Here is a 16086-nt window from a genome sequence, read left to right as displayed (position 1 = left end):
CGTTGAAACTGACTTGGAACATGATATTTCATAGACATAACATGTAGAATTTGAAAAACGAAGGGCATGGTGTGCCACCAGATCTTGCATTGGCGACAACTTCATAAAAGCATTGTTCCCCAGATATTGTATTCATGACTTATATTTGAATTTAGGTTTAACAAGTTTTTTGTGAAGTATATTTTGTATGAAGTGAGAGTCTACTTCAATATGTTTAGTTCATTCCTCAAAATAGGATTGTTAATAATGTTGATGGCAGAATGATTGTTGCCATATTGAGTCATATGCTAAGTAATAGTGAAATTAAACCCTCGTAAAAGAATTTTTACCCCCATCTCATTTTTCACGTCAAATGTGTCATCGTGTCCTATTTTTTTTTTTTTTGCCTTTTGTTGGTGATCATATTCATTTTTTTTTGCTATTTGTTGGTGATCATATTCCTCCACCAAAGATCCAATAACTTGAATTTTAATTTTTATCATCATTAGAAACAACATAATTGACATTGAGAAATGCTTCTGCATATTGTTTCTTAAATTTTATATATAGCAGCCATTTCCCTATGGACTTTTATGTATTTGTGGATTTTAGAACCGCTTCATAATCTCGCTTGTTTGAATTTTGTTTGCTTGACTAACCACTCCAATGGTGAATGGAATGATTGTTTTAATACTAGTTGAATAAATTAGCTTACCAAGTGACCTTTGATATTTTGATGGATCTTCAAGAGGCTCATTATTATTAGATGCGATTCTACTCTCCATACGGACATACATCTAAGTAGGCTTGTTTATTGTGATATTTCTTTATTATTGACAAATTTAATTCCATCAAAATACTTCTTATAAATCCCTTGCTATTCACTAGGGCTATCAAAATGGCTTGTTGTTTGCGAAGAGTTTGTGTTCGGCTCGTTAAGTAGCTTGCGATCAATTCATTCGCTAAACAAACATGCCAAACATGAATAATTTTTTTGCGCTTGATATATAATGAGTCAAACACGAACAAAGATTTGTTCGTTCTTCGGCTCGTTTTGACTCGAAATAATTATATATATGTATAATGATTATTATTTTTAAATAATTTAATTGAGTACAAAGCTACAAATATTTATAATCAATTAAAATTACTAATTAAAAATAGAATTAAAATATGTTAAATTCTATTTAAATGAATATTTTAATATAAATAACAAGATTTAAATTTCTCGCTACTCTTAACATCTTACGGATGTGTGATTAGAGTTGTCAAAATGACTCATTATTCGTGAATAATGCTTTGAATTTTACAATCAATTAGAATTACTAATTTAAAAATAGAATTAAAATATATTAAATTTTATTTAAATGAATATTTTAATTTAAATAATTAGATTTAAATCTTGTACTACCCTTACATCCTATGACTGTGTGACTAAGGTTGTGAAAATAGCTCATTGTTCGTGATCAACTTGTGTTTGGCTTGCTAAGCAATCAAGCCGCACATAAACAAATGTTTTTGAGCTCGATATATAAATGAGCCAAACACGAACAGTGATTTTTCTAAACGAGCCTATCCTGGGCTTGCTCAAGCTCTGCTCGTTTACACCCCTAATTTTTACTTCTATTGAGTAAGATGCCAACATAAACGTATAGTAAATGAATTCCGCAAGAGAATGTTTGATGAAGGTATTGTAATCTGCGGTGTTATTGCGAATGTTAATCTTAGACATGATTTTGCATAGTGTTTCCAACTTGGCCCATCTACTCTCTTTGAGACCCTTGATTGAGACCCTTGATAACCTTTTTGAGAATACATATACTTCTCATCCCTTGAGTGACATATTTGAGTGATTACTACATATAAATGATTTCTTATAGGTCATAGTAATGAAAGGAATTGCTGACATCAATTTGCCGCGTAGACCAAAAAGGTTTGATGGCTACAATTAAAATTATTCAAATGGAGTGCAGACATGCCACTAGAGAGAATGTGTGAAAACCATGGATCTAAGTGAACGGTTTGGCAACTAAAGATATTTGTTGCTATCAATCATTCCATTAGGATAAAATTTGATAGTGAATGTTGACTGACAAGCAATGAGTTTGACCACAGGATGGGGAACAACATGATCTAGTTGTATGAACACTAAGAAGAAGATCAATTTTAACAGACATGGCTTATTTGTAAAGGTTGTAATCGAGCTAAGCTTATGTTACAAGTTGTTCAAGTTTTGTTAGAGCTCAATCTGACAAATGCTGTTGTCAGGTGGGGGCCTAGCCTAAGGGTAAATCTATCTTTGGTACGCTTAAGGGCACTTTAGTCTTTTATTATTATTATTATTGTTTGGTATAAATAAATAGGCTTGTTATGTCTAGGGATAGGTTTATGCATGAGATTGAGTTGTGAGTCTTAGGTTTAGGTTTTGGGAGAGATTGTCAAACTCTGGAATCGCAGGTGCTTATCAGCTTATCTTTGTTTTCTTATTGAGTGTTTGATTTATTTAAGAAATAGTGTTTGCCCTAATTTTTCTTAAAAAATGTTCCAATTTTGAGTGTGTCAAGGTGCTAATAAAAAAAATCCTAAACTGTAATTGGAGTATGTAGAACAAATTGACAGTGTGAAGAGAATAAGTAATGGTGGAAAAGGAAACAAAGAAATTAGTCATAATGTAGTAGACTCCATCGGCATCAACACCTATCCCAAGTGTATTCTTTTGATCAACGTCTTGAATGATAAAATTAGGATAGAAAGTTACAAAAGTAACTATGAAACTCAGTGAGACTATAATAATACATTGTAGGAAACTATGAGTCATAAAATATTTGAGAGAGAGAGAGAGAGAGAGAGAGAGAGAGTTTGAATAACAATCGACCACAATCACAAGAGGAAGGGATATCATGTGAAGGGAGAAGGAAAGTTTGTTGTTACTTATCATATGGATGGAGGCTCACAAATCCAAGATCCATGACATTTATGGAGACAACTGAAATATATTTTGAGGGTGAAAGAACATAAGAAGCAATATGTTGTTGGAAGTCTGAATCAAGCATTTATTTTCCTTTTTAGTGAGAATAGAAGTGTGACAATAGTGGAAGAATCATTAGTGAAAATATGTCCCTTAAGACATGCTGGGCAGTAAGAGTTCAGTCAAATTTGTCTCAACAACGCTCAGAGGGATAATGGCACAAACACAATGAGAATAAGCAGAAACGATCTTACCACCATGATTATATCCAATATCAATGTAACGTTCATAACCATGATCACTAAGGCCACCGTAATCATTTTGATGCTTGATAGCGAGGGCATTTTGATTATCTGATGAACTCATTGGAGAGTAGTTGCCAGATTGGGAACCATGGAATCAACTATCACCAAAATTATACATGTTGGTGGCAAGAAAACAATAGTTTAGTTATCCGATGAACTCACGAGATACTAATTGCAATATTGGTAACTATGGATTCAACTATCACCAAAATCATACACGTTGAAGGGATGAATCAGGATAAATGGTTGAGAGTGAATTGACTTATATTTTTTCCTTGCATGGTGTTGTTGTAACCTAATGGATGCATCTTTGTACTGTAGGAAACAATGCTACAGCAGAAAAATATTAAATTCAGATGCTACTTTTTTTTAAAGTGGAGCAAATAAAATCTTGCATAGCCTAGACAATCATGATTTTGGCCATGAAGGCAATGAAAGGTTCAAGAATATTAATCGATCAAGTGAGAACAATATAATTATAGGCTTGCCACTTGGAGACTTCTAGCAAGTTGAGTCTTGGTATGTAAACATGGGATAGTTGCATTCAAGAGGATCAAAGAGCAGAAGTCGTGCTTGTGTGGGGGAGCTGCATAAAAAGCCCAAGCTACAGGGGAGTTTGAACAAGCTTTGGGATAGCAGAAGACCAGAATGAGAGAGATGATGACAAGACATCTGGGCTTCCCCAAGCTCGAATGGGTGTAACAAGTTGGGGGAGAGATCTGTACGTGCGTAAGTGCATGTTGGCGAGCCATGGTTTGCGTGAAGACTTGTGAATGCATATCAAACTGCTATGAATCACAACCTTCTCACAAGTAAAAGAGGCACAACTGAGTTTTGTTTATATTTTCTTATGATTTTAAATTGTATATATTTTCTCATTTTTCAATTGTTGCTTTTGTGCCTGCTTCTACTTCTTTTTTTGGATTTTCATTTTTTAACCATTTTTTGTATCTTTAATTTTATAGGCTCATGGCCTCTGTTTTTTTTTTTTTGGAAGTTTGGTTGGCTTAAAGAGAAACATAGATTTTTGTCTGTTTTTTTTAGAAGTTTATATTGATTCATACTTCGCTCTTTATTTTTTTTTCCTTTTATTAATGAAGGATTTTTTTTTAATGCATATTTTTGAACTTCTGAGCTTTCATTCTCATATATTTTGTGTTTTCTAAAAACTCGTGCATAGTTGTATTGGTATTTTACTTAGTTTGGCTTAGTAATCTAAGTTGATATGTGTCTATATGTTTGGGTGGACACGTTTGTGTTTGACTTTTCAGTCTATTAATATGATATTGCATATAATTTTTCTCACACCCCATTGTGTACTGGTTGCGGTTTGTTATAGTATAGACACTATTTGAACTTAAGAGCTTGACAATTATTTTCAAGGTCCTTACCAGTCGGGCATTAATCTCTGCTATCTAAAATTTAGTGTACTATTTCAGTTGGCTAAAAAATGCATGTTTGTCAGCTAAATGAATTTTGTATAATGAACCATTGTGGCACATTTTGGTTAATATAATTTAAGATAATTAGTATCTTTAGGCAATCTTAATGTATTTAAAAGTTTCTTGTCAGTTTGGCAAGATTAGCTTTCAGATTTTTATTCTAAGCTTTAATTATATCTAAAACCATGAATAAAATGTTATGCATGTATAGTATGTTAGTCACAAGAAGATGTGCTTTGCTGCAACAGTTGGATTGCCTTCATTCCGATCAAATGACAACCAAAGCATGAAAATAGCCTTTTTGTAATTCAAGATTAATGCTAAATGCATGAGCCCCTTTCCTTTTGTTAGATTGATTTTTGTATGTTGAGTGCCCCCTCTATTATAAATTTAGCTTCTTATGAGTATTTTTAATATGATTTATAATTCATAGATTTCCTATTGTATTTTTAGCATTTTAGGGATGTTTTTAATGTGATTTATAACTCTTAATTCATATAGTATACATTTAGCATATTTTGGATATTTTTTAATGTGATTAACAACGTTGGATAATTAACAAATCCTTTTGCATGTTTCCTAATTATTATGGCTTGAAAAGAAAAAAAAATGTAATATGGTTTTAAACAAGTATATTTTCATGCTTACCATACATTAAATTATAACATGGCCATCTTCATTGAATAGATTGACCCTAAGCAATGATTTAGTTGCATTATTGCAATTGGAAGTACCTCGGTTTAAATCATGGGAACAACCTTTTCATGAATTTAGGATTAAAATTGTGTTTATCAACTCCTCTCTAGACCCTGCATTACTGGAGCTCATGCAATGAGTAAATCTTTATGTTCATATTCATAGTGCCTAAATTCTAGCTAATTGTTGTAATTTTATGAAGGATATATACTTTTCAAAGTTTGCAATACTCTTGTGTGTGTGTGTCTTTCTCTCTCTCTCTCTCTCTCTCTCTCTCTCTCTATATATATATATATATATATATATGGGATTCTAAGGATAATAATGGTAACCCCATCCTTTTGTCTGATGTTATGGCACTATTTCCTAATGCCATAGCTGTGATTTGTTTACCGTTGCATATAGCTTTATGATAGAATTTGTTTCTCTAACTGTTTATAGATTGCGTCATTCTAGATTTCAAAGCAAATTATAATTTATGAAGCTTTATCACTCACATACCGACTGTACCATAGATTCTCAACTAGCCGAGGATAATTTTTTGGATATTCAAATTTCATTATTATGATAATTTTGTCATTGTGCCACCATGTGCTTTCACATATTTTTCTTTTGAACACGTGTTTTGATTATATTGGAGTGGTTATATTGTTTATTCAAAAACATATTTTAAATCACTTTCATCTTAGGAAAGTTCTTTTTGAATTATAAGCTGAGGACCTAAGTTATATATTTATTTTTGGCTCTTTCATGCCTAACATTTCACGAGACTTCTGCACATGTTTACATGTTTACATGTTTAAATTGTTGGATTGGGTATATATACTGCCAGTTTAATTTTGAGTGGCGCTTTACAGCATGAATGCGTACATCGTCTTCAAAGAGGAGCAATCAGCTCATGCTGCTTTGTCTAATAATATGACAGAGGTATATAGCTTGCAGAAACATTTAAAATTGATTCGCTTGGATAGTGTTTGTTTGTACTGTTAGTATGCTGCTGTATTTAAGATGTAATAAATATTTATACTTAGATTGGTGGAAATCATATCCGTGTTGATATGGCATGCCCACCTCGCAAGAAAATGAAAGGTGTTGCTCGGCCATATGATAGAAAGAGAACAGTTTTTGTGGGCAACCTCCCTTTTGATGTGAAGGTTAGCTTTCTTTTGTCGAGGATATATTTGTAATTGAAAATAATGTTGTTTCTATTTTCTTAAAATTTATTTGCCCTCTATGTCTGATATATATTGCTGGCACTCCAGGATGAAGAGCTCTACCAATTATTCTGTGGCCTGAGCCAGTCAGAACCAAATGTTGAAGCTGTGCGTGTAATCAGAGATCCAAACACAAGCATTGGAAAGGGCATTGCTTATGTGCTGTTTAAAACCAGGGTGTGTTTTTTTTCTCGCAATAGTAAGAAATATTTGCTAGGCTACAACTAATAGAATTAATATATATATATATATATATCAGGTTGATTTTGTTTTGCATGCTTTTGTCTTCTATACAACTCACTTGTGAAGTACTGATTTTTTTTTTGTCATTTAGACTTAGTTTGGCAATTATTTCTTTTTTTTCTTCTAAACTAGTCAAGAAGGGCATCTATAATGAACGATAAGGTAATTATTACATTCAAATTCACAGTTCACAATTACTAAAGTTAAACAATGACTCATTTTGGCATATATAAAATAATTATTACGGTTTGGCTTTCCTAATCGATGCGTTCGAAAGGATGCTCAAAATAAATGCACACCTTCGCATTTGCAGTTCACAATCTCTTAATTTTGATATTTATTTGTTCCTGTAGATAAAAATTGAAAATACAAATAATTTGTTGTTGAGGATAATTTAATCATCGTTTATTCATAATATCAAATATATATTCACGTTTATAGAAAATCAGACGTTTGACTGAAAACATTTTGCAATAAAAAACCAAATTATACTTAGACAACTAAATTAATTACTAAAAGTTAGAGAATATAACTAAAAAAATTAAAATATCACCACATAGAAGAATAAATATTCCTACAGCTGCTGGGAGATAATGTCCTGCTAAACTCTTCAATCTCCAATTGCACTGAGAAAGTGCTAAGGAATTGCATTCCAACTTGAAATTCTATCAATCAAAGTTGAAATCACGTTGAATTATTTTTTGCATATCTAATGGCCACTATATTTGTAATCACAGATGCTTCCATAATTTATGATTGAAAATAGAGTTGGTAAAATATGCTGAAGCTGAAAAAACAATGTCTAAGTAGCGTGAATATTGAATGGTGCAAGTCACATACTTACAATATCAAAAAATTTCAGAGATTTAAAGGGAATTAAAATAGACAAAATGGGTAAGTTCAGGGTGGGAAGATCTTTATCTGATACCGCATGAAGTTTACTAGATACTACCTGATGAAAGCACAAAATAAATTGGGGTCTTGGCTTGAATCTCTTTTCATGTAAGAGAGGAACTTATATATATATATATAAACTTTTTCTTATTGTTATTGTTATTATTATTATTATTATTATTACTATTATTATTATTTTATTGTAAGAGAGGCACTTGGCCTTACCTTGGATGATTGGTTTGCTTTCACCCTTAATTGATAGGATTCAAATTGAGTTTCTGTTAAGTACACCCCTTGGAGTCCTTTTCTACTTGTACGTTAATCTCATCCTTATTTTCATTTGTAATTCCTTTATGGCATGAGAAAAAGCTCAGAAAAGTGATCTTTATGGGAAGATGGTAGGAGAGGTAGCATGAGAGTTGGAAAACTCTTCCGACAATGCTGGCATGCACTCAAGAAGTATTCATATTTTTGCCAAGAGAAGAGGAAGAACGGGGGATTGATTGGAGATCCATTCATTGCAATCACATTTACTGTAATAAAATGGAGTTTTTGGGGCTTCAATGAACAAGCTTTTTATTGATTAAAAAAAAAAAACGCGAATCACCAATTCCAACTCATACTCTTAAGCTCTATGGGGGCTACACATCGATTAAATGACTCCCTAAACTAAACATGCATGAACACAATAATGAGAAGACAACGATTTTACATTAGAACATGCTTAAATGTAACCCTTCATGAAGGAAACTGTAAAATGTCAAAGGTCATCAAATAATGAAATGCATAAATACAAATTAGTTTTTATTAGATCTTTGTTATGCTTCTTCTTTTGAGAATTAAGGTGTGGTTGATCCTTATTCTTGATTTTTTACCATTTAATAAATGATGTAAGCTAACATTTTATCTTTATTAAATTCTTTTTCTTTCCTTTTCTTCTAGTTAGAAGCAGGACATGTTGACATTAATCTTTTATATGAATTGCCTAATTGGACTGATGTGTTGGTATCAAACTTGCTGGCTTCAATCTATCAAGTCCTTTTTATTTTGTTCATGGTTAAGACTGCAGTCTTGCTTATTGCAAGGAACACACCCTGATGTTTCTTCTCCAAAGTCATTTGAATTTTATGTTCGTACTTCCTTTGTGGTGGAAGATCCTTCTGTTCTTTGAAGAATGCTTCCTTGATACCACGTTGTTATTGGGTTGAATAGGTCACTACTCCTCATTGTGTAAATTTTTTACTCACAGTAAATTTTGTTGGACCCTGTCTATTTAAACTTTCGAACCAAAGAAGTCAGACATTTGATTGAAAATCATGCTGCGGTAGAAAATTAGTTGTTTCAAATTTGGAAGTCTGAAATGACATAATATTTTACGATAAATTAGGGAATGTAATTAAAAAAAGGTAAAAGATCACCAAATATAAATGTCATGCCTCACAATGATTCAAGGCGATAATTGCCCCACAGATCTCAAATCTCCACTTACACCTGGAGTGGTTAGAAAATATTGCATTAAAAAAAAACTCTTTCCAATCAAAATAAAAAGCAAGTAGAATTGCTTTGCACATCCTCAAGGTCCTTATATTTTTTATCATAGAGCTGTCGGTCATCTTTTTTCGATTAATAGATTTAGATTTGAAAAATATTAAACTTATCAGATGTGTAACCATAAGGATGAGGTTGAAAGGGAAGAATTTAAGGCTCTGCTTATGGTTGGGGGTATGAAGTTGGAATAGATGATTTAAAACTAGACTGGAACTTTCTTGGAATCTTGTTTTGTTTACATTTTTCTAATAAACTGTATATTTTATATGGTCATGCATTTCTTGTAGTTAAATTCTTTTTTCAAGGAAATTTTGTGTGCAAGAGATCCATTCTATACTTCTTCGCCTTAAATTTCACATATTTTGATTGGAATATTTAATAACAATATTTTTTTAAATATTTTCATGAAAATTATATATATAAATAATGTGTGATTCCGTGGAATCTGATGCATGTGTGGTGAAAATTTCTGAGACTTCTTCACAGATTCTTGAAATTGAATGTTGATAAGTTTTAAGAAAGTTCTCCTATAATAACAATAAAACTATATTGATAATTATGATTTAAACAAGTCACTTGTGTTATTCGGATGAACGTTCTTTTCAGAGAAAGAGGATCACAATGACTTACAAGATAATTAATTATCCATTAGTTTGATTCTGTGATATGGATAAGAGTTTTAAAATTTTGTTTTTCTTGAAGGAATTTATACGAACAAGAAAGACTATGGATATCTTGATGCAATCTGACATCACAACAAACAACAACAACAAAGCCTTAATCCCACTACGTGGGGTCGGCTACATGAATCCTTTTTTTTCATTGCAATCTGACATGTGTAATGTAATTATTTTATTAATTTATAAATCAAAGAAGTCTGAAACAAAAATAAAATCATTTTTTAGTTGGTTTGTTGAGTTGTAAATAGCATCAATTTGTTTAGATAATTTAACGGTTTTTATAGTTATAATCTGTTCAGTTTGAAGTGTTGGATAGATTCTGATTCTAGTTCTATTTTGAGTTTGGAATTGACCTTATTTAACATCATATTGATGTTCTAACTTAGTTTTCAGTATTAGTTTAGGTTCTGTTTGTGGCAGCTTATTCACCACTTCGCTTTTTAGAACATCTACACTTCTGAAAAAGGAAATTATAATACCTATTACAGTTTTCAGAAAATTGCCTTTCTCTCGTTATAGCTCTAAAATTCTCTTTTATAAAAAGCTATGCCGCTTAAAATGTACCTTAAATCTACAGTTCATGGGCACAAAATGTCATATTGCCATCTCATTAAGAGGAATTCTATAATTTATCATCTATGATATTCTATAGGTTTCAGAGCTTATGCGGTTCTATTATGATGGAATTCCAGTCTTCTCAATCCTCATTCAGGGCTTTGATGTTGTTTTTTTCTATCACTGAAAGTGTTCCAATGGAATGAATGTTAACCAATGCCATGGCAACTTCTAGGCTGGATGTTCAGGCCTTATTTATCTACTTATCTAACTATGATTGTTCATCACTCCTGAGACTCTTTCGATAGAGCTAATTTCTTGGTTCAATTTTGAAATTTTTTGTCACAGTTCTTTTCATTTTTTGTCCTTTTTTTTAATTTCATTATTTTGTAGTTGGCTTGGTTGTGAGATTGTTTTTACTCGAATCTCTTAATTTTTGTATTATTTTCTCTGATGAAATCTTAATCAACTGTTTGCTTTTAATCCTGAATTTCTATTAGAAGAGTAGAAGTTTTTCATTGATGACTGAAAATAGTTGCCGTGTTAGATTTTACTTGTTTCCTAGCTGAATTGCATCTCACTCAAAATATCATAGCATCATATGTAAGTTTATATCAGAAGCTCTACACTCTTAGTCTTTTGCCCTTTGTAACCGGACACCAAAGATACAGACATTACAACATTAAGTACAACTCAATGCTTTCTTATTTACATATCTAACGCCTAAACTTTTCTTTTTTTTACATTTGTACCACCCAAATCTTTCTAATCACATAAAAAATATCATTATCTTAACTTCTAAAAAGTGAAATACACCTTTCTGAAATACACCTTTCCATGCACAAGTATATGCAAAAAATTGAAGCTTACATGTTAGATATATAACTTCATAGGAATTAATTGCTATGTATTTAAATCTTCCTAAATATTTATTTTTCCTCTTTGTAGGAAGCTGCCAACAATGTCTGCAAGAGAAGAGACTTAAAAATCAGGGACAGAAATTTGCGCGTCTGCCATGCTAAACCGGACGCCACTCCATCTGAAGTTAAAGAGACCCCAAGCAAAGATTTTTCTCATGGGAGGCCTGCGCCAGCTTCCAGTTCTACACCTTCAGCAAAAGACAATAAACGAAACAGAGCAGATAATTCTTCCGCTTCGTATGAAGGCCTCCGCTCAAGCAAAACTGGTGTTGCGAAGAAATCCTCTATTCGGCCAAGCCAGAGCAATAGCACGATTGACAATGGTTCCAAGAATTCTAGCTGGAATGAGCAGCAGCATCGCAAAACGAAGCGGCCTGCTGTTGCTGCTAAGAAAGCAAAGCAGCTTCAAAAACGGAAGCAGTCCGACGGCACGCCGGAAAGTAGTCGTCAAAATAAGAGGGTGAGAAGGCAATAGGGAGGGTTTCTGAGAGTACTTCAGGCTGTAGGAAGTTTGTGGTTTTTTTTAGAGCTAACATCATGAAGCTGTTTCTTTGGAGCATTCTGAGGTTCATAATTGGAAGATTTACATATATACGACCACTCAATTTCTACATGTTTAGATATCTAACACCCCAACCTTCAATTTTGCATATATGCCACCTTGCATATAATGAAGGTGTGTATTTTCCTTTTCTAATGATAAAATAGTGGTGTTTTTGATGTGATATGATATATTTGGGTGGTCTAAATGTAAAAGTACTTAATAGGTAATTTTAGGCTAGATAGTGTGACTTTTTTTTATTTAATGCAATTATGTACCCTTCCTAAGTGAGGAAATTGAAAGTATTTTTGATTTTCTGGCGAGTCTTGCTCATTTGGCTTAGATATAAGAAATGAACTTTTAATTTTTTATCAACCAAATGAAATTACAAAAAAATATCTGTCAAATTTTTCCAATTGTATTAAATGTCTAATATATTCTTAAGCTTCATGGTGTCTCAAAGTATGCACGCCACGTTTGTCTTGGATAGCAGGGATGTGATAACTCATGACCAATAATTAGGTTTTTTGAAAGGAACTGTATTTCTATGACGGAAACATAGCCCACAAGGTATTGCCATATACAAAATCATATAATCTAAAATAGTTGAACTATTCATCATATAAATTCATCTCAAATGACTATTTTCAACCTTGGAATACATGATATTCATTAACTAAGAATGTTTTGTCTGCAAAAATGAGATATAATTGATTTTGAAGAACTTACTCTTGATTCCATAAATTTAAGAAAACGTTCTACCCTTTTGAGATTTTTTTTTTTTTTTGAAAAATATAGTAATTTGCACCTAGAAATACTCCCTTTTATTATTATTATTATTATATATATCTCTCTCTCTCTCTCTCTCTCTCTCTCTCTCTCTTTGTGTGCATGTGTGTGAGCGTGCTCTTAATTGAAAAAAAGGAAGGCGTGGAACAACGTACTCGGTGGTTAGGAGAGTTGAGAGTGCATGTATAATAAAAGTATCAAAGAAGTTATAATTCTTGTCTAGTTGTAGTTATTGAGAATAACACGATGCATATAAAACATATTTTCCCAAGTTTCCATTAAAATTAGGGAACTAAGACTTTAATTATTATGGACATCAAATCATTGAAATTAAATAAAATAGTCTCTTAAACCATAATTATTTTTTTTTAACATTGTGGTGTGTACACTCAATTTACCTAAATTAGATATATCAAGTCAAAACCTAGTCTTTAATGTCAGAAGTCATCATCTATTAAGAAGCATGCAAACCTACCAAGTTCCAAATCAGTTAAATAAAGATAAGTGGAGCTCAGCTTGAAATTATTATAATTTGAATCAAAACTCACTTTAATCGATCTACATGAGAAAAATTTTAAAAAGAACAGCTCACTATTCATGTGACTCGACGGTTGAAATTCATGTTGTAAAATCAACTTATTCAGTCACCACCCCCTTCAATTGTGCAAAAACACTATAAAGTTACAACTTTATACGAAATCATTTGATTTTTTTTGGGTTGATATTTATCATGCCAATTTTATTTGATGTGATTGTATAGTGAGATGCTAGAAAAAAAATTACATTGGGTATAGCCTATCAAAAAATGATCATAAACATCAGCATACTAGAATTTCTTTTAGGAGATGTGACATATTGCATTTAGATGTTTTGATATTAACAAGAATTTGTGGCTTTTATTGATAATGCATATGGATACTGGAGTGCATTTTCTTGTAGGTTTTAATATTTTTAAGTTTTAGGCATTAATGTATTTATACTTTTGTTAGCTTTTTGATACTTTATTTTTGTAGTTATTTCTTTCATAACTTTTTTTCATTAGATGTTATCCATTTTTTTTTAACTGTTATTACAGGTTTTATTTATGAGATGAGCATTCCTTTACCTTCCTTATACTGGTTTAATATGTTTATGTGCCTATGAATGACTTTGCTCTTATATTTTTTTATATATTTTCATTACGCTCTATGTTGCTGAAGTATGACATTTTTTGGGCTTGGTTTGGCAGAATACTCAGCCAATTTTATCTTTGATAAGAGGTATTTGGCTAGAAGAATAATCTACAACTGAAAAGGTTGCATCTCTATGTTTTTCAAGTAGAATTTTTTCTGTTCCAATCTCCAATCACTTATGTATATTTGTTGAATGTTATGGTTTTACTTTCACCCTTTTTCATAAATAAAACTAAGGACTTCATTCATTTTTCTTATTCTTTTTGCATTATTTCTGCAAGTTTGTGGCTTCTCAAATTTCTGGATAATTATTTTATAGTACATGTCAGTGTTGCATAAAATAAGATAATTTATGGGTCCATGTACATGAAAATGCTCATCACCAGCTTCATGAGAATTAACGGTCGAATCCGTACAACTGAATACATTTAAATCTTTCTGCAGTGAAATTTCTTGTTGAGAAAATACTATCATTTGTTAACTAAAATATTCATTATACTAGCTTCTGCCACGTATTTCAGTGATAAAATTTTAAGATAACTCAATTTTATCCTTTGGCTTGTGACTGAGCGAGAAAGAAGTATATATGTAAATTCCTTGGTTTTGCAGCTTTGTTCTTCGTATTTCAGTGATAAAATTTTAAGATAACCCAATTTTATCCTTTGGCTTGTGACTGAGAGATAGAGCACGGCGGCTGAGCGAGAAAGAAGTATTATATGTAAATTCCTTGGTTTTGCAGCTTTGTTCTTATTCTCTTCTATAACTTTATCTAACTAAATTGATTTTATGTATATAATATGCATTAAATCAATGAATATCTTATGCATAATAAAGAACTGACAGTATTAAAGTATAGGAAGTCAAGTAGAATATATGTAAACTCTTTTTAAGTTTTTCTGCTTCGGATTAGTTGCACGAAAAATGGTTGTTCTGCTTCGGGAATGACCGACCGATTAAGAAAATGGATGGTCAGTTGAGGGTTTGTTGGTGTTTACAACAATTAGTAGCGGTCAATGACGGTCGGCGACGGTAGACGGCGGTTGACGGTAGTCGACGGAGATAGGTGGTCGATGGAGATCGACAATGGTCGACGGAAATCAATTGTGGTCGACGGCTGTCGACAGTGGTGCTACACTCCAACTCTTTCACAAAGCCTTAAGTTCACTTCCATGGCTCCTCTCCCCTCATGTGAGGGGTGGGGGTCTATTTATAGTGTTTTGGGTGCAATTAATACATGAATTGAATCATTTTGATTTGACGATTCAGAGAGCTTCCTTCGATTAGATGACGTTTGATGGACATTTGAGCGTCTTAAGGACCACAGTCGATCGTCGGTGACTGATCGTTGTAGACACCGGCCAACTGTCGTCAACCACTGCCAATCGCCTTTTACAACCACCGATCATCGTCAACACCACTAATCAGACGCTGTCCGTTTACATCATAACTTGAAAAATTTAGTAACCATTTCCTATTTGTGGGACAAGAGATGTCAGCAATCATTAATTAATAGTGAATTTTTACAACTACGCCAGACCACATAGTTTTTTTTCTTTACAGGTTTTTCACGTAAAAAGTTATGGTGTCATCACTAGTTGAATTCTCGTGCAACGTTAAGATGCTAATCTATTACTCTTATGGCGTGAATTTTCTACCACAAATCAATTATGATTAAAATTAATACAACATAAAACTTTTATAGAAGGGTTATTATTAATTTTAATTATTATTTTATTTAAAACCACGACTAAATATTCTTCACTTGTGCATACTCTTAGCTACATGAACAAACTCTTTTTGAGACATGACTTGTGTATACTGGCTGAATTCTCGTGCAACGCTATGACGTTAATCCATTACTATAATGCCGTGAATTTTCTTAGCATAAATCAATTATGATTAAAATTAATACAACGGAATACTTTTATAGGGTTACTATTAATTTTAATTATTATTTTATTTAAAAACATGACTAAATATTCTTCACTTGTGATACTCTTAGCTACAAGAACAAACTCTTGAGACGTGTGGCCAACGGTCAAGAAAAAAATGACTTTTATTCATATTCTAAAATTATGCTAATAATATAATGCCATATATATATAAATAAATAAATATATATATATATATATATATACAA

General features: G+C 32.1%; 1 protein-coding gene across 1 annotated transcript; it reads left to right on the top strand.

Annotated features, from left to right (window-relative positions):
- Positions 1-6194: 6194 nt before the first annotated feature.
- Positions 6195-12284, top strand: LOC110030346 (nucleolar protein 12-like). The gene is made up of 4 exons (XM_020733016.1): positions 6195-6317; positions 6422-6544; positions 6653-6781; positions 11473-12284. The coding sequence occupies exons 1-4, from the start codon at positions 6249-6251 to the stop codon at positions 11917-11919; spliced, it is 768 nt and encodes a 255-aa protein (XP_020588675.1). The 5' UTR covers positions 6195-6248; the 3' UTR covers positions 11920-12284.
- The last annotated feature ends 3802 nt before the right edge of the window (positions 12285-16086 follow it).

This window comes from Phalaenopsis equestris, unplaced genomic scaffold (assembly GCF_001263595.1).
Source record: "Phalaenopsis equestris unplaced genomic scaffold, ASM126359v1 Scaffold000703, whole genome shotgun sequence".
NCBI lineage: Eukaryota > Viridiplantae > Streptophyta > Magnoliopsida > Asparagales > Orchidaceae > Phalaenopsis > Phalaenopsis equestris.
Note: the sequence above shows the minus strand (reverse complement) of the source record. Positions and strands in the feature narration are given on the sequence as shown.